Source organism: Pleurodeles waltl, chromosome 11 (assembly GCF_031143425.1).
Source record: "Pleurodeles waltl isolate 20211129_DDA chromosome 11, aPleWal1.hap1.20221129, whole genome shotgun sequence".
Lineage (NCBI taxonomy): Eukaryota > Metazoa > Chordata > Amphibia > Caudata > Salamandridae > Pleurodeles > Pleurodeles waltl.
The window spans coordinates 597,068,339-597,087,144 of NC_090450.1; the positions used below are offsets into that span (position 1 = coordinate 597,068,339).

General features: G+C 41.8%; 1 protein-coding gene across 2 annotated transcripts in view; it reads left to right on the plus strand.

Annotated features, from left to right (window-relative positions):
* The window catches only part of TACR1 (tachykinin receptor 1), a 1,875,561-nt gene that overhangs the window by 1,676,306 nt on the left and 180,449 nt on the right, over positions 1-18,806 (plus strand). For both annotated transcript variants that reach the window (XM_069214112.1, XM_069214113.1), the window contains exon 3: positions 15,421-15,571. In XM_069214112.1, the coding sequence (XP_069070213.1) occupies positions 15,421-15,571 (151 nt within the window). The remainder of the gene's footprint in view (positions 1-15,420; positions 15,572-18,806) is intronic.

The following is an 18,806-nucleotide window of genomic DNA, read 5'->3' on the forward strand; positions in this document are numbered from 1 at the left end:
AAGGGAAAATTGCACATACAAATGTCATTTTAGCGGTGCAACATAACTTAAATTAAATTTTAATGTTAGGAGGTCATAGTATAGGTATTAAGCTTTATAAATATTAAAAAACGATTTTGAAAGGCACTTATTTTTTAAATAATTTTTCCATAATTAATAATTTTCTTTTTTAAAAAAAATAAGAACCCAATTATTCTTTTTTTTAATTTTTATAATTCCACATATAAAAGCAAGCTGCATCCTTTGCCTATTATTTGGGATACATTAACTCACAAGCCTAAGCGCATAAGCCTAACTTGAAATGCGTCACATTTTTGCGCCACTTTCATTTAAAAGGAAGGTTATGCAAAATTCCACCCATGTTTAACTGGGAAAGTGCTGGCTGAATTGAAAATAGATAATTTCGTTTTTTTTTTGGGGGGCCCTATTTATATCTATTGAATGTGTTTTCTAATTTATTAAGCATTTAACAGCAGTTTTGTATATGTGCACAATTGCTCATTCTATAAATTAAAGAGCAACATATAGCTATGTTGGCACATCACATGGTTCATTTCTGGATTTTTTCTAAGTTTCTACTTAATATTAATTAACCAACATTTTACTTAACAAACTGAAAACATCAAGAAGACCCACAAACACACATTGAGCTCATTTCAGATATAAACAGAAAACACTCAGGACACACAATACAGCGCGCTTTAGCCATTTTTCATAAATAGCGCCGTCGCAATTTACTTACAGAACCGTTTGCAGGTCCTAGTTGTAAGTCATATTTACAAGAAAAAAAAAAAAAAATTCTCAATTATTTCCGAGAATAGCGGACCCATACTTTATTAAACGTGATGGGGCCCACTCCGTGCTTCACATATAGTTCAAAGGTTGGAGTTCCAATCGGAGGAACCGGACATGAGTCCTCCAACCGGGAGTCCCTTTTACAACCAAGACAAAACAAATTTCCAAGTCTGCTAAGACCAGGCATCTTCGCTCACTAGTCTAGCTTCAAACTTCAAAGGATTATCGTTTACGATAGTCTCGTGAATACACGAGTCCTTCGGCTTTGGTACTTGCAAGTTCCAAATCAAAGTGATCCCAAAGGGATACCAAACCAAATGTCCAATTAAGGACCAAACCAAGTGTCCAACTAAGGACCAAACCAAGTGTCCAACTAAGGACTGGGAGACGCTCCACTTATACTTAACTGAAAATATCAATGACGTCACCAGAAGACTTGTCTTATCGTTTCGCTCTACCAAAAATCAAGGGTCCAAATCAGGGCGATAGCCAGGGCAGCAGTCCTTCATAGCCGTCGGGAAGCGGGGAACCTCGCAACAAAGACTTTCGGACCACGTCGACATGCAGGGGTCGATGAAGTGGCGGCCTTCCTCCAGAATTTTCACATGAAGCTCCCCACGGACCTCAGGCTTGGACCGGTACCGCTGGTATCGCCCCACGTTTGGGCGCCAACTGAGGTACTGGGTTTTTCAGAACCAGTACTGATCCGGTAACCCAGCGGTGCCAGGGTACACCCAAAGACCTCGGGTACTTTCCTGATTCAGACTACAGAAACTCAGAGTCTTCTAGGTGAAGTCAAAGATCGAATTTATTGGCTGCAACCAATTGACAAGTGTCCTAGAAGTACAACAGCACGATTTGTATGTTCTCAGGAGACTGTGTTTCAATGCAAAGTCAGGTTTCCTTATATACAGTTTTTTAAGCTTCAGGCAAACATTCTTGACATTTTGGTTGGTCATTCACATGTTTTCACTACAAAGGAAAAAACAGTGTCATGATGAAACCTCATATTTCATGTCATCCAACCCATAATAAATTACCCGGCAAGGCCAAGTATTTTACATCAGATAAGTGTGGACCCCTAATAAAAACGGGCACCTCCCCCTCGTAAAGTAAGAAGAAGAAAAGAGCAGGTGCAGGTGTGAGCAAGTTAGGCAGGGTGTGTGAGCGATAATAAGGGTTTTATGGCCTGGTGTGCCTTGATGCTATCTGATTCGGCCACTGGGAGAGGGACTGACCAAACAGGTTTGGCCTGAGGCAATGGTTCCAGCTTGCCCAGGTCAGAGAAAAGTCAATCAAGGTGTACGTGTCCTTGGAGTCAAATCTGACTGTATTATAAGCCTATGTGAGGGCAACTTTTAAAAATGGCTGCCGTGTATAAAATGGGAGCCACGAGTGCAGGACGAAAATGGCGATTTCGAGGTGAAAACGCTGCTGGAATTGAGCGAAAATGCTCATGCTTAGTGTACTAGTCATTATCGGTCTTTTGATACTAAAATCGTACTGCTGTGGCAAAGTAAATTACATGGGTCCAGAATTTTTAGAACCACAACCCATGGAATGCCCCTTTCACATAGTTTTATGCGTGAAAGGTCCCCATACTTACAAGGCCATCAAAAGCCATGCAAGGTGGCTTTGTGTGGTCTTGTAAATATGGAGTGGCATACTGCACCATCTGAGCGTCAAACAAAATGACGCTCCAGTGGCACAGTGTGCTGCAAGAGCCTTTTAAATGAGGCATTTGTTTTCAAATGTATGGGTTCTGGGCACTGCTCATCACCGGTATCAGATCAATTTCTCCTTTCTTCCACCATATGCAGATACTCTTTTTATCCCTTAGCTGTCAAGAGTGGACAAGGAGGACTTCAAGGGATGTGTTCAACCCTTGTTGAAAAAAATGAGCACTCTCCCTTGTTCCACCAAGGAGTAGGTGAGTGGTAGTTTAAAACACTTTATTCCTGTCACAAGGTTCACAGGTGGGTTTTGCTTTGTCATCAGATTTAAAGGAGTGAATGTTTATGTGTGGATAAGCAATTTTAAATTGGGCACACTTCAAACCATCATTGCCCTAGTTTTCCTAGGGAATCTTCTGGTGACTCTGGGCATGGGGGTGATTTCCAGCATATTCCTGTTTAGCCTCCTCACTCCTCTTTCCATCATCTACTTTCATTTCCAGCCTAATGTGCTACGCTTTGTTCTGGGTTCCTCTACAAGCGTGTTTCCATAGTGTTGGCCCTGGTGGTAGATGTCATATGCAATGGAAAAATATGTCTTCAGCCACACCTGGGCAACTGATTGATGTCCGTGTCAGGGCTATAGACGATTTGGCAGAGGTTTTCCAGCTACTATGTTCCCCAGCCTTCCTGATCAATGGACTCATGTCATAGCTTGCTCCATCTCAGGATTTGCAGTTCATTGTGGTCCGGTTGAAGATAGCACCAGGTTGAAGATAGACATTTGATCAGCTCAAAGATGGATGCAGGTCAAGGGAGGTCTGGTGAGAGGTAGTCTGTTCTAAGTGGGTAGGGTTCAATTATTTATGCGGGGTCTGCTTCCTCATGTTGCTACCTTTGCAGTCTTCAGCAGTCTTCCTGGTCCTTTAGGCAGGCTCAGTTGCAGCTGGGTCCAGTGTCCCATTTGCTGTAAGTGGGATCCATCAGCTCAATATTACAACAGAAAGATTCTAGTTTGAGCTAGACTCTCTAGAAACTGAAGTGGTGATTAAATCCTACTCATCTGGAAAAGGGGTTTTCTCTCAGAACGCCAGGTACTCTGACCACGAATGCATCAGGGACGGCTGAGGTGCAACTCTAAGGAACCATTCAGCCGATGCTCTGTTTAGCCTGTGAGGCCTTGGGTCATTCTTCCAAATGAAATTAATTTTCAGCGGTCATGCTGGCCGTTCAGGTATTGTAGCAGAAGTGTAAGGCAGGGGTGTCTTGTTGATTAACACACCAGCTCTAAAATCTATGTGAATTATCAGGGAGGAACTAGCTGTAAGTTAATCACAGAGGAGATCTTTTGAGCCATTCTTTGTGGATTCCAGGACCTTAACGATCAAATCTTATCTTATTAATACTCAAACCGCCATCAAACACAGATATGAGTTCCTTAAGCTATAAGATACATATGCCCCTTACATAACTTTTTTCACTGAAACTTGGGCAGGCAAGTCCTCGGATCCAGACATGACTGAAGCATTACCAGCAGGCTATGTCATTATTAGATTAGATCGGGTGGGTAAACAAGGATTAGTGAGAATATATTGCGATTACCAGGATAGAGTATGTGAGCCCTCCACAATAGCAGATACCTAAGTACTCTCCCTCAAATGCCAAACAAACAACCATTGCATGTTCTATGGATTATTGAAATATAGACCACCAGGCCCCAAAGCTAAATTTCTAGAGGTCCTAAGTAACTTTGTAGAGGGACATATGTAAATTGGTAACTTTACCATAATAGGTGACTTCAATTTTCATCTGAATGATGAAAATACCAAAGAAGCAGCTTCACTTATTGATAATATGAGCTGCTTCAATTTAAAACAACTTGTGAATAGGGTCACACACTCAGCAGGTTATACCCTAGATTATATTTTTTCTAATCATCCGGATCTACAACTGGAAGCTGTTGTTCTGATTACCTGGGCAGTTCACTTGGCAATCTGTTCTAGCATAAACATACCAGCCACTAAACGTACATGGATACATAGGTAAGGGAAAAAGTTTAGAGCCTGTAGCAAGACTGATAGGTGAGAATTTTAAACCGAACCGCTATGTTCAAAATGAGGGCCTGTGTCTTGGACACACGCTTTACAGGGTTTCTGTTACATGAAAACATGTCTCCTGCGAAAAATCCAATGTGGAATATAATAGCTAAATGTTAGTTTTACTAACTTTTTATTAAGGTTTCTTCAGGAATGCTTCCAGTGAATCAATTCCGTTTTATGTGTGTCCCACAACCAACCTTTCACTCATCCACAAAGTTGTGCTTCAATGCCCCCATCTACATGAGTTTCCAAAAAAACAGCAGACGCCTTCTCTTTTGTGTCCTTCCCACTCCAGGGCAGCCTGCGGGAGCAACCTCCGCAATAGAGTGCAGGCTGTCTTCAAAATACCATACTAAAATCCATCTAGCAACAGGTCCAAAGATGACCTCCCTATTCTACACCATTTAATTGGGACTGCAAATGTTTGGAAGACTTTCTCTGTTACAAAAACAACAACTTTCCTGAACCTCAGACTGCAGAACCTGGCTTCACCACATGTTAAAGTGTGTCTCTGTAGAAACCTACAGGAGGCTCTGTTTCTTAAACCTGTGACAAGCTGTGTGAGGCCGAATTCTAGTGAATATTCAGGATTGTGCTGTTCCTATCTCCCATGGTTGGAAAGAAGGCCATCTCCAAAATCAGGGATGAGCAAGGGCTCATGCCGTGTCTATGTGTTTTTTACAAGCTTGGACACGGGAGCTGTGGGCATATAATTAGTTCTTAAAATGTCAAGACTAGCACGTTTTTGGTAGGCACCCCTTCATACAAACCTAGTTGTCACTCATATGCCTGCTTCTCCCTGCCCTTTCGTGTGATGTAAGTGTAGTTCTTTGATGTTCACCTTTTGGTTGTCAGAGGTCTTCTTGATCTTTAGGCCCATCCCATAAAAAATAAAAACAACCTCTTACACTCAGCGCATTCCTAATTCTTCTTATAAAGAACTAGCAGGATGCATACAAAATAGGTGCCTATCACGCGTTGAAAGGTAATTGGTGAGGTTAACAGTGGCGGCTTCTCCAGAATGTTGCTTCCCTGCCAGCAGCAGCAGCTGTGAACTACGTTTATTATCGTTTTGTAGTAAAAGGGGTGGCCGTCTCGGGCTGGCCAAACACACACGCGCACTAGGTCTCTCCAGCCTGGCACTGTGTTGCTGGGCTGGAGAGAGCAGGCAAAGGCTCCCAGTCTGTCTAGAGGCACCCTGGCTGGGTGCTCCCAGGAAATCCCAAAGCTGCTCTGAGCAGCGTCAGGACTGCCCGCTGGGCAGGCTGGGAGCCTGTGTCTGCAGCCTGCAGGAGTGGAGCATTGTGGTGGTGGCGACTAAGGTGAGTGAAGGAAAGTGTATTTTTTTTATTAAATTAATTCCACCCCGCCTCCCTCCCTGCATGCACTGCACCACACCGCCCCACCCCTTCAAGCCCTGTGAGCAACTCCTGAAGATTAATCTCCAGTGATGAAAAATAGCGTGCAGGAGCCAAAATTACAAGCGTCTCTGCATAATTTCCCCACTATCCAGTCATTTACTGGGCATACATTCCACATGCTTTTGGTATGTGTAAAACAGGGACATTATTCACAAGAGGTATCTTGATATTTGTATTGCTGCTAGAAAGCTGGATGCAGCAGGAGCTTTTAAATCATAGGTTATTGTTCAACACAGCGCCACCCCTGAGGTCAGTGTGCACGCCCCTCCAGGTCAGCGTCCACTGTGGCTGCACTGGTTGCATTGCCCAAAAGCTGGACCTGACTTCACAGTAGCATTTACATACCAGAGGACCCAAAAGCAAAAAGCCATGTCACTACCCTCTACAGGCTGACTGGCATAAACTGTTGAATCGCAGTGAATGAGGGTATGCTTTTTCTTCAACAAATAAGATGATTTTTTTTCTATTGTACCCTGCAACTTGTCTCTGAATACACTTCTTTCTGTGAAATATAAAGCTTTATTCAGCATAATATTAATTAGAAAAAATATATATCTTGCTGATTCTGATAATTGTAGTTTTGTTTAAAACGAATATAGGTAAGTATTTAGACTATGGGTGCTTTCCCAGACACTTTAGGATTCAATATGCTTCAATTTGAACTCACACCTTTAAAATTATTGTTAATATTGAGGTTCTTCAAAGGACTTTCAGCATTAATGTCCGGATTACTTACCAGTAATTTCTCCATTGTTGTCCAAGGTATTACATATAAGCTGCTCCATCTCCATGACAGCTACTGCCGAAGCATTTTTCAAAAACCCTGCCTCTGACCCAGTAACTCCCATAAAGGAGTGGAACTACGTATAAACCCTCCTTACCCAAGCCAAGGCATACCAGGAAGAAGGGGTGAAGGGCCTATAGCTAAGGAGGAAATAGGGGGATACCAGATGAATGGGATAAACTGAAAGTAATCTAGGCATTACCTCCTTATTTTTCTTGCTTATCCCTCTTCTTAATTATGAGGACATAACTGGAGGAGCGCAATTTAGACTCCATCAATTACACATCACCATTGCACAATTACTCATTTATTTTTGACATTGTATTCACTGTGTGCCTTAACCATATTAACATGTATGAAGCATTTACACATAGTTATGAAATGTAATCATTATAGAGACTAAGGGATTTATATATGGGTGTGCAAATTGAAACACTTACATGTATTCTTATTTATGATTTACATTTACACTTCAAGTTATATTTGCATAAGTAACCATGTCATTTTTTAATTCACATTTTGCACTTGTGTGTGCTTAAACATGTGTTCAACTTTATATTAAAAGCAAGTTTAGTTTAGCTAAATGCATTCCAGTTGAGGATCTACAATTTTACTTTGTCAGAGAGTCCTTTCTTTGGTTACAGGAATCATATCATGATTCTCAAGGAGTATTGTATGTATTTGATGATTGATAGTGAGAGTGAAGAACAGAACTTGGCAAAGAGCATGGAGACTAATGGTGAGAAGAAACCTCCTGTTCTTCTTGTACCAGGAATAAAACATGTTCACGGTTGCAGTTGCTTCCTTAGTTTTGATGTGCTGGGAAGCCTAGGTTGTGTTGCAAATGCACATCATGAGAAATAAACTGATTGGTTTCTGGTGGTGTGGGAAAAGATACAAATGTTGCTAAAACTCCTATTGTTTCACACAGCTAGTCGTTAGGCAGATTCCCTTTAGACTTTGAGGAATGCAGACCTCTCTGCTTTCTTTTATTCTTGCAAGTGTGAAGCTTCAAAGTAAACACATATTCCTTTACCTTGAAGACTTCTACTAAAGCCTTCACTCTGCTTGACACCTTCAGAAACCTTCCGAACTCCCAAATTAGAGACCTGATTAGATGATTCTTTATCCTATGTTTAGGTGAGATAACAGAAGTTTCTTTCTGCAATACCTATTATGTATTCACCGTTTCTGTATTGCTGTGGCTGTTACTATTATGTACCTTACTCTGTTATGACTGACCAGCTTGCGAGCTATAGCACTGTATCTTTTGAACATATTCCTCGCATCTCTATATCCTGGACTTATCAATAACCTAAAATAAATCCTGTTATCTACAATTGTGGTCCCTGGTCCTTATTTTAGAGTCACATTGGATTCACAAGTTTGAGATATATTATTGATATCTACTCCCTTTCAGTGCTTCATGTCAACAATCAAAGGTCCATAGGACCAATGGGGAAAAACCTTTGATAACTTTACTAAGAGATTGTGGTATATTGCCGTGCATACTCTCATAACCAACAGGACAGGCAGCTTTGGCAAAGTACACAGTAAATAAAAAGGCATGCACGCAGAGAAATAGGCATCACCTATGGGCACCTTCAGTGAAATAACCCTAAACAAAACAAGGGAAAGTGAAGCAAGTAAAACAGCACACAGTCCACCATTTTCAAAATGTACTCAGTTCTTTGAACCACTGCAACAGAACCCAGAGGTAGAGGGAGAAGCCAAGGTAGGTGCCATGCAAATGTCACTGAGAGAGACACCCGAATCTCAGCCCAAGGTGCACCCATTGAATGTACCAGAACCTGCTTCCCTGCCCTAGGTGTCATAGTCGAAGGAGATGATAGACTTCATCAAATGGCTTAAAGTTACCAGTGAAGGCAGAAATATCTGATGATATGCATCAAACTTGACAAAGCGATTGTTGCAGCATGAAAGGAACCCAAACACTGAAGGTATTTTGACACATCCCTGGGACATTCAGGGAATGCTAGACAACCTCCTCAGAGGACACAGGGTTAGGGTGAAAAATAGGAGGGATAATCTGAGTTTGATGAAAATGAGAATTAACTTTGGGAGCAAACCCAGAACCCAAACTATGAACCACCTTTTCTGAGAAGATCAGGTGATAGGACACATTACAAATCAGAGACCCCCAGCTACCCAATCCTCTGAGCAGACTTGATAGCTAACAGAAAAACTGTTTTAAAGGAAATTCATTTTTATAGAAACCTCCCTCAACAGATCAAGGGGAGCACATTGATGCTTTGAGAAGATGAAAGGTAAGTTGCAGGGAGGAGTGGTCTTAATAAGAGGCCAAATAGAAACCACTTAGGAACAGAGGCAAATTAGTCAGTAGCATACACAATCACCAAGGGTTCCCACTAGTCACTGATAGCCAATTCCAATGTAGGCAGGAGAAATAAACAACACTCATCCCACTCCAAGAAACCTTTTTTGGGGGACAATCACCTTTTTAGATTTTGCAGAATGCAGACACTTGCTTGGGGTATAGCATAGAAATTATTCCTTTTAGTATTCGGGGCCAATATCGTGGAGGGCTTTGTGCACTGCACAGTGTGCTTTAAAAGCCACTCTCTTTTGTATTGGGAGCCAATGAAGCATCTCCAATGCCTTGGAGACTGAGTGATATTTTGGGATTTTCTTTAAAAGTCTTGCTGCTGTATTTTGCAGCCTCTGCTGTTTGTTTAAGGGGCCTTGTTGAATGCCCCAATTAAAGGGCATTACAATAGTCAAGTCTTGACAAGGTAAGAGAAAATATGACTATCTTCTGCATCTCAAATGGAATGAAGGGTAACATTTTCTTCAGACCTTTTAGCAAGGAGAAACAGGATGAGGTGAGTTTGTTAATCTGACTAGAGAAAGAATTGTGAGTCAAAGGTTACCTCCGAGTTCATCTTGCAGTGAAGACCCCATAAACAGTCTCTACTTTGGTCTTAAAGAATTCTGCTAGCTTCTTCCAAAGCAGTTGGCTAAGAATCATGCTACTAGCAGAGAAAGCACCTGGACTGTTTTGAAAAGCTCTTCTCTTTGGAGGAATTTTTCACAGAGTTAATTTAGTAAAATATCTGTTTTCCTCTCCCAAATCATAGTTTTAAATTTCTGTCAGATTAGTTTGTACCTATTTTTTTCTTTCGAACAATAATTACTTCTCCAGACTTTTTGCTGTTGTTGATATTTCTGTTTCATTGTTCTGAGTTTGGAAGTGAACCAAGGTGCTGTAGGCCCATTTCTTTAATTTTTGACGGGGCTAGTAGTAGCCAATTTATCAACTGCCTAGATTGGGATTACCCAAGAGAATAGGTTGAGTGGCCTCTGTTGAGTGGCCTCTAGCCTTTCGCACCGCCATATTATGGACATGGTGACGTTGAAACACCACCCGCCAGGGTACCTGCGCTACCTTTCGGATAATGTTTCATTTCCCGCCAGCCTTTTTATGGCAGGGTATCCCGCCAGGAAAAGGCTGGCAGAGGGGGTGCCCCGGGGCACCCCTGGGGGCCCCTGCACTACCCATGCACTTTGCATGGGCAGTGCAGGGGCCCCGGTGCAGAGCCCCGTTGCGTAGGTCACTGCCCAATTTTCGGGCATTGATCTGCACAACAGGTGCAACTGCACCTGCCCGCACAGAGGCATTGACGGCGGCTCCATGTGGAGCGGCAGTCAATGTCCCGGCCGAGCCTTTCTGTGATCCGGCAAGCGGAAACAATGTTTCCGCCTGCCGGCTCTCAGAAAGGTTCATTATCTGGCCGGTGGGGTTCCGGGGTCGCTGGCGGTCAGTGTTTTGACCGCCAGCATGAAGATGCAGTTGTTTCCGCCGTGTTCATGATGACCCCCACAGTCATTTTTGCAAAAAAAATATGCAGGCTCATAAAATACAAGCCCATCATTATCTTTTTTTTATGTGTTTGTTTAATCTCTGCAAAGTATGGTGATGAAAGTGTCGAACAGTAAGTATTCAGCTAGAGAACTGTCGTGCTGGATCTAACTTTCTGGAACAAACCATTCAGTTGAATCAATTTCCAAGGAAGTGTCTAGGTTTGAGGGAATGAACTTTGGCACAGATTTAAGAGGGCCTAGCACCTCCTTGTGCCACATTGGTGTCATTATTTTTACGCTAATGTGGCCCAACGAGGCCAAAATCGCCATGCCAGGTTTACAAAGTGGCGCAATGCATGCATTGCATCACTTTGTAACCCCTTGTGCCACATTATGCCTGTGCCAGGCATAATGTATGCAAGAGGGGCATTCCCACCTTAGGAGAGCTGAAAAAATGGCACAAAGAAATCTAAAAGGTTGCTTTGCACCATTGTTTGTGGCATTTTGAAAGCCTGCTCAGAGCAGGGAGCACACCATTATTTATAATGGGCCCCTATGTTCTGTTCAGTGTTAGCGCCAAACGTTTGGCCTTTACCCTGAACAGTACATCAGTACCTATTGCCCCCTACCCGGCACCATGGTGCGCCGTATTTTAAATACGGCGCACACATGGTGGTGGTAGGGGCACAGGAAACGTGTTGCTGCACTGGGTGCAGTGCCACTTTTCTTAAATCTGCCCCTTTTTTAGGGAGTAGACCCAACATCTGTCTGAATGTGGCCACTCTTTGGTCAGTCTAGCCTGGGGCATAGATCTAGGTCAGACATCAACTAAGTGGCTTTCAGATTTTTCCCTGATTTTTACCTCTCCCACACACTTCACTGAATTGCTGTTCTGACTGTTGTTGAACAGTGTGTTGCTAAGTTGTAAGATATAACCCCATTTTAGTAATGTTACTTGTTATTTTTTTATATTTTAATTTAAATTTTATTGAGCTGTAAAGTTGACCATTAATGCTTGAATGGTTTAGTTATTCAGTACACATTGTGCTTTCTTCAAGTAGAGCCTTGCTGCCAGGGGTGGCTCCTCCGCAATGGCAGAGGATCGTCACCCACTGGCTAAGAGCCAGCAGCAGAAAAATAAAACAATATTTAAATATCATTTTTTTTTCTGCTGCTGGCTAAGCCAGCAGGTGCAGGAAGGGGCGAGGTTGGGCCGGGCCATGGGAGGTGGGATGAGCAATTGCGTGCACTAAGTACACATGTGTGTTTGGACGGCCTAAGACGGCCGTCCAAACACACATGCACACTTAGGTTTATCCAGCCTGGTTGTGTGCACAGCCGGAATGGCAAAACTGCACAGGCCCCTGGGTTGTGCCTGAGTGGCAGCTACTGCCACTCAGACCAATCCTGATACTGCTTGCATGCTATGTTTAGCATGTAAGCAGCACTAGGATTGCTGGGGAGCCTCTTCTGGTGTCCCAGCAGATGCTGGGACGCCAGAACCGGAAAGGAGGATGAGGAGGCGGCAGGAGAGCACTGTAGAGTATTTTTATGTATTTATAAGAAGATTACACCTTTAAGTTAACATATGTAAAAAGCAATTACATGTGAAATATAAAAAGAAAATTAATTCAGCTACATTTCAAAAATTTACCATAACATGGTCATATCTTCCAGAAATAAAAACGATTAAAATATCGGAAATAACCAAGCAAAATCAAATCTAAATCCAAATGATCTCACTGGTATAGTATACCACAAGCCCTAAAGTAAGCGAGGTTAATGGGGCTCAATTTGATGTTTCAGTAGTTAAAAATTGCTACAATTCAGCTGCCGAGGGACCAGCACAACCCTCGACCCCTGTGAATCTACATCTTTTTGTTTAATAATAGCTATGTGCCTGTATGACCTTATATTAATATTTGTTTAGAAACTCCTTCACACACCTTTATAAACATCTCTATTTGTGCGGATGAAAATTGCTCTTTTCAATGATGCTTGCATAAAAATAATTTTATAGTATTTTGTATGATATCATCTGAATCTATTTAGTTTCCTAACAAACCAAACTCTGTTTTACTTGCATTTCTGTAGTATTTGGATCCATTTTATGAATATATCTGCGTGTTTGAAAGAGACAGGATTTAGAAAACATAGACCCACAAATTTGCTACCTACATTGCCTTTAGTTGGATACCTCGAGATGTATGTTTTCCATGTCATATAATTGCAGGGGCAGGCACCTAATATGGAATTGGAACCAGGAAGATTGTAATTGAGATATGGAGTAAAAATGTTTATGTTAGGTGTTATAAAGATGTTCATATATACATACCTATGTGGGACTAAGATTTATAGCAATAGAGGCCACAATCATTGATATGACTTTTCCACAGGTGCGTATACATCCATCGCCACTTTATGTCCACCTCTGTTCCTTTATGCCATCAAACTATCAATTAACTGCCATTCTGTTCTGCTCCTTGTCAGTACTCAAAACACTACAACCAGACTTGACCAGTCACATAATCTCCCTCTTTTCTACATTTAGCCAAGTTTTTTTTGGGCTACAGGTGACCCACAGTGGAAGGTTAATAGAACAATTAAAAAAACACTCCAGGGCAGATTTACTTAGAAGTTATGCAACGCAGTGCAGCAAAGCAAGTTGCTGTGCTGTGTTGCGTGACTAGAAGAGAGTTGAAAAACACCATATCTACTAAGATACAGCACTCTTCAGCTCTCCCCCGGCGCTGGTGCACTAGAGGCTTTCTAGTGCCAGCGCAGACACCATTGCACCATGGTGACGCAACCCCAGCGCAAAATCATGGTAAAATTGCCCCTCCATTTGAAGTGTGGATTCTTAAACCATGGGGCTCATTTACAAGCCTCTTGTGCCACCGCCTCATCATTTGTTTGGATGGAGCGGTGGCACAAAGCAGTCCCCCACAGTGTACAACATTTGCAAACTGGCACAATGGGACCATTGCGCCAGTTTGCAAAGTCTTATGCCACATTATACCTGTGCCAGGTATAACGTGTGCAAGGTGGGCATTCCCCCATTAGAAGACATACAGAACTGGCTCAGTGAAATCTACAAAATGTCATTGGTCATTCTGCGTCTTCACAGTGTCATTTTTTTAATTCCTGCTCAGAGCAGATGTTAAACTTACACAGGGATTATTTGAATGGGGGGGCATCCTGGCATTGCTGGAGTAGCAGAATTTTTTATACACTAGTCCCGCAGTGCGCCATTTCAGCGCCACAGGTGCATCTGAATTTCTGACGCATCTGTGAACACTGTGCGCTTTGGAGCTCTGTATGGTAAATACAGTACCACCATGGCATCGTTAGGGGGTGCAGAGCTGTGCAAGAAATCTGACGCATCGATGGCGATGTGTCAGATCCTTGTAAATAAGCTCCTATATTTTCCACCTTGAACTAGCACACACCCAGTGTCTGCCCCTCCATAATGGCCGAGGAGCTTCACCCACCTGCCAGCATGCAAACATGAAAAATAAAATGATAAAACTGTTTTATTTTATTTTTCTTCACGAGACAAGTATTAGGGGCGGGCCTACAAAGAAGACAGCACTGAAGCAGGAGTGGTCGTCAAAGCGGTCAGTGCGCATGCCGGTTTGGCCGGCCATCCTAGGACGGCCAAGCCAGCATGTGCACTGAGTTCTCTCCAACCCGAGCTGCGTTGCTGGGTAGGGAACAGCAGGCACAGGCTGCTAGTCTCCCTAGAAGTGCAAAACCAGCCTGCTGACACCAATCTCTGCTCTTCTGTCATGCTGGGCAATACTATTACCCAGCATGAGAGAAGCATGTGGATTGGCGTGGAGGAGTCTGGGAGCCTGTGCACTGGCAGCAGAGGAGCACCGAGGCGGTGAGGAGGCGAGTGGCAGGTAAGTACTTTTATTTTTTTTATTGTTTTTGCCCTCGCTCTGTCTCACCACTTTTTTGGGATACCAGCCACTTCTGCACACATTTTCCATTCATGGACGTCAATTCACTGAAATGCCAGGGGTAGCGGAAGTGATCACATATCCTTTGACCTCCACTTTCACTCATACACACATATTTACACATATACACAGACATTTACACTTACATACACTCTCTATCACATAAACACACTCACCCGGAAGGACACACACATAATACATTTAAAAGCATTTTTACTTACCTCAGCTGCCATGTAAAGGGCATATTCTAGCTATTTTTACTCATTTTCTTTTACACTAATAGTGAATGAATATGAGTGTAATAAAAGATTGACAGAAAATTTAAGAGGGTGGAGCCCCAACTGACATCCGTAAAGACGAGCTGCCACTGTGTTCCGGGCACTGAATTTGCCACCTCTGAGGTCAGGGGTCGCAAAGGCAGTGCGACGGGTTGCAAAGGGCAAATCAGGGGTCGCATCTGCGACCCCTAAATGATGGCCATGCTTCCCTTCCTAATCTGACATTTTAGTAGGGCTATAAAATGTCGACTGATTTATCAAAAACTGGAAAAACTGAGTTGTGGTGGACGTGGTTTTAAAAACATAATAATGTTAGCACTTTAGAGTTTAAAACATATTTTCTTATTCACTCGCAATTCATATACGTGGGGAATATAATTTTAAGATTGCTGATTACATACCACGCTCAGATGCACCATAATTACTCTATTTAATCTACAGTCGCCTGTTGTATGCAGTGTGATTCTTGAAACATCATGTTACCTGAAAAAGTGCGTATTGCTTGGTTTATAACAAACGTCATTTTTTACGACATTGGCTTTAATTATCTGACCTTTCGTAGGTACCACATCTCCGTGACCGTCCTCATTTATATCCTGCCGCTCTTGGTAATTGGCTGCGCATACACTGTTGTTGGAATCACCCTGTGGGCTAGCGAAATTCCTGGCGACTCCTCCGATCGCTACCACGAACAAGTTACGGCCAAACGCAAGGTAATCAATATTTATTTTCTATCGTCACACTTTTCTTGGTTTCTCTATAGAATGCTAAACGTAAAACGCCACAAAATACTTCGTGCGGTCTGTTCGAAACGGGAACTGCTTCTGTTTGTCTGTAAATAACGCTCCGCAGGGACTGGACTTTAATTTCATGACAGGTGGAATTTACCTAAATTCTTTGATACATTATGCCATCTGCAGATTTTAATACACAATTCATTTTCATTACAAACTCAGCAGCTTATGGGATGCCTGACTGGCATAACAACCTGCATGCCACTACTTTCCAAAAAGAACTAAGCCGACTTCCCGTTAAAAACGAACTACGTGCCCAGTGCTTACAGATGGCGCCACAGAAAGAGGCCACTTCTGAGGATATTTATTTGATGTCACATTAGCCTAACAAAAATGGCGTATGTACTGTTGTAGGTGGGAGACAAGTAGGACTCATACGCTTAATTTCAGTTCAATGATGTGGCAATATCAAGGTTTTAAGGCTGTAGGGCATAAGACCCCCCTCTTCACACGCACAAACCGAAATCTGGTTTATAAACTCACTATTGCCTAGAGTAGCAGTTACAGTAACTGTATGGTAAACGTCATATTTGTTGAATCAGGCCTTGATGTTTGCAAAATCACCTACAGCTAGGGTCAGGAAGGCGCAAAAATGAATTGCTCAAACAGGTCACAGTGGAAAGCAAAAACAAGCATTGCCAAAGCCAAAACATGTGGGTTACGAATGCACTGTCAAGCCAGACCTAAAACACCATGTATGTCAATAACTGCCCTAACTCCATAGCGCTGCAACCAGAGAAAAACGTCATAAACTACCTAGTTATCTAAGACACGTTAATAGCATGGTAACAGCATATGAATTTCAAGATCAGGCATCTGGATAAATAAAATCATCACAGCTGTGTGGAGGGCAAGCACTTTTTTGTGGAAGCACACAACTTCTGCCCAAACAAAACATGTACTACTGGGTTCCAACATGCGGGCGGAGCCAAAGGTAGTCTTCTAGTGATTCTCATATAACTGTCTGGTGACACCTGTGCTGTCAAGCCAGACCATAACGAGGGCCCACAAACATAGAGAGGAGGATTAAAAGCAATTATTGCCTACAGTTAAAGTACCTCTCCCCAATAAAAAAGAAAGGCAGCAGAAGCAGGAAGTGTCTAACTATTTGACGGTCTGTCCATTGGACAGCATGTGCACCAGCCCAATCCTGTGGCTTCCATCACTATATTTGAAAGATTAATGAAGAGCACAGTCACATCACACTCTTCTAATCCTCCCACATTAATTTGGTGAACGCATCCAATTGCCTCCATGCAGAAGCCTCATCCCTGATAAACAATGATGGAGTGCAGAGCAGAGGGCTGAGAAGGTAGGATGTTTTACTAACTATAAAAAATAGGAAAACATAGAAAATATTGCAAAAGCAGGTCCGCCCTCTATGGTTGGGAAAGGAGGAACCAAGGCACAAATATGTGGTGCTTGATCAGGGATCTAAAAGCCTCATAATGCTTCATGAAACGGCAATAGTGGTAAATATTGCCCGTGAAAAAAACACTATAACTCCTGTTTCACTCCTATTGCTAACATGTTTCAAAGCCTTCTACCTCCTTTGCATCCTACAGACATCACTTCACATTTAGGACCCTATCCTATGAAATTTCACCATGTTGTCTAATGCCAAAAATAAAAGGTCCTTGGCTTGTGCCATCAACTATCCACACCTTTTCATTATGTGCTTCCTTTACCAAATATATTTGTAGAGTGAAGCAATCACTACTTTGAATAATCTAGCCTCTGGCTCCTGCAGCTACCTTTAGATAAATGTCTTCAGTTTCTGACCAACCTGGTGAGCGAGCACAAGGGTTGACTAGGGCAACATGGATGACTGTGGTGTGTTTTGAATAACTTGTGGCGATTGGTCATTAGCAAAGCCTGACCTCCGTCTCTTTGGCATATTCATTCTGTTCTGTTTCCCATTCATGCTTGTTCAAGCATAAAGATGCACTTGAAATAAAGTCGCCAGACATCTAACATTAAAGCTCTCATACAATTCACTTTTCACTGCAAATCAATCCATTTATCCTACGATTGTGTTACTGCTTCTATGCAATTGGTTCAGTCCACTTGCTGGGTTTGTGCCACAGCGTGATGAAAGTACATTTTGTCCTCAATATCAACTGTGTGGCTACACCAAAGCCAACCACCTGCACCAGGAACCAGTAAGACACAGAGCAAGTAGGCTGTGCTGGCTATGGTCAAAGGGTGTACCCAGAACCCTGAATAATGATGGCATTGATGATATCAATGATGATGTGATATGTGACATCATGTGTATAGTCATTGAATTGGAACAAGAATTTTGATGGATTTTTGTTTTTGTTTGGTAAACATAACATCCCTTCAAAGATGTTATTTACAACAAACAACACTTTTGTCTAATGCAGATTGTAGACTTGCTGCTAGTACAAGGGTTATACATGAGTATAAACTCTAATGACAAAATGTGTGTGGCACATTAACGGTTGCTTTTAATAGGTTAATAAATAACATAAAATAAGTAAGTTGTGTATAACTATACACACACACACACACATATATATATACATATATATATATATATATATATATATATGAGAAGTGATAAAACAATTAATGAGTGTGGGAACATTTTGTAAATTATTGTTTAAAATTATTTACAAATTAAAATAATATATTTAAATTGATATAATATTAAGACACATTTGGTGAGTTAATGTGCTTCAACATTTTATGCGTTACTAATAAATCCTTTTTGTATTATTTACATTTATTTCACACATTAAAATAATTGTAATAGTTTTTTTAAAAGTACATTAAACTTTAATAATTTTCCCTGTACTTTTCCATAGAGAGATGTGCATCTCAGTGGCAGAGATCTCCACCAACAGGCACAAACCTGTCAGTAGAATTGTAAATCCCAGTATAGGAGGCCCACCCAATGGTTCCTATTGATTTACCTAGGTTTAATTATTCACTCATAAATGGTGTATAGTAAAATGTGAATCAATATAACTATGTGGACTGTAAGTGCACACATGAGAAAGTATACAGATGTATATTAACCTTTGTGAATTCTGCCCAAAATGTCTGAAATTCCAGAATAACACCATTTGATAATTTTGGTACCTAAAACTCAGTAATTATGGCAAGTTGTCACCAACTCCATTAGAAC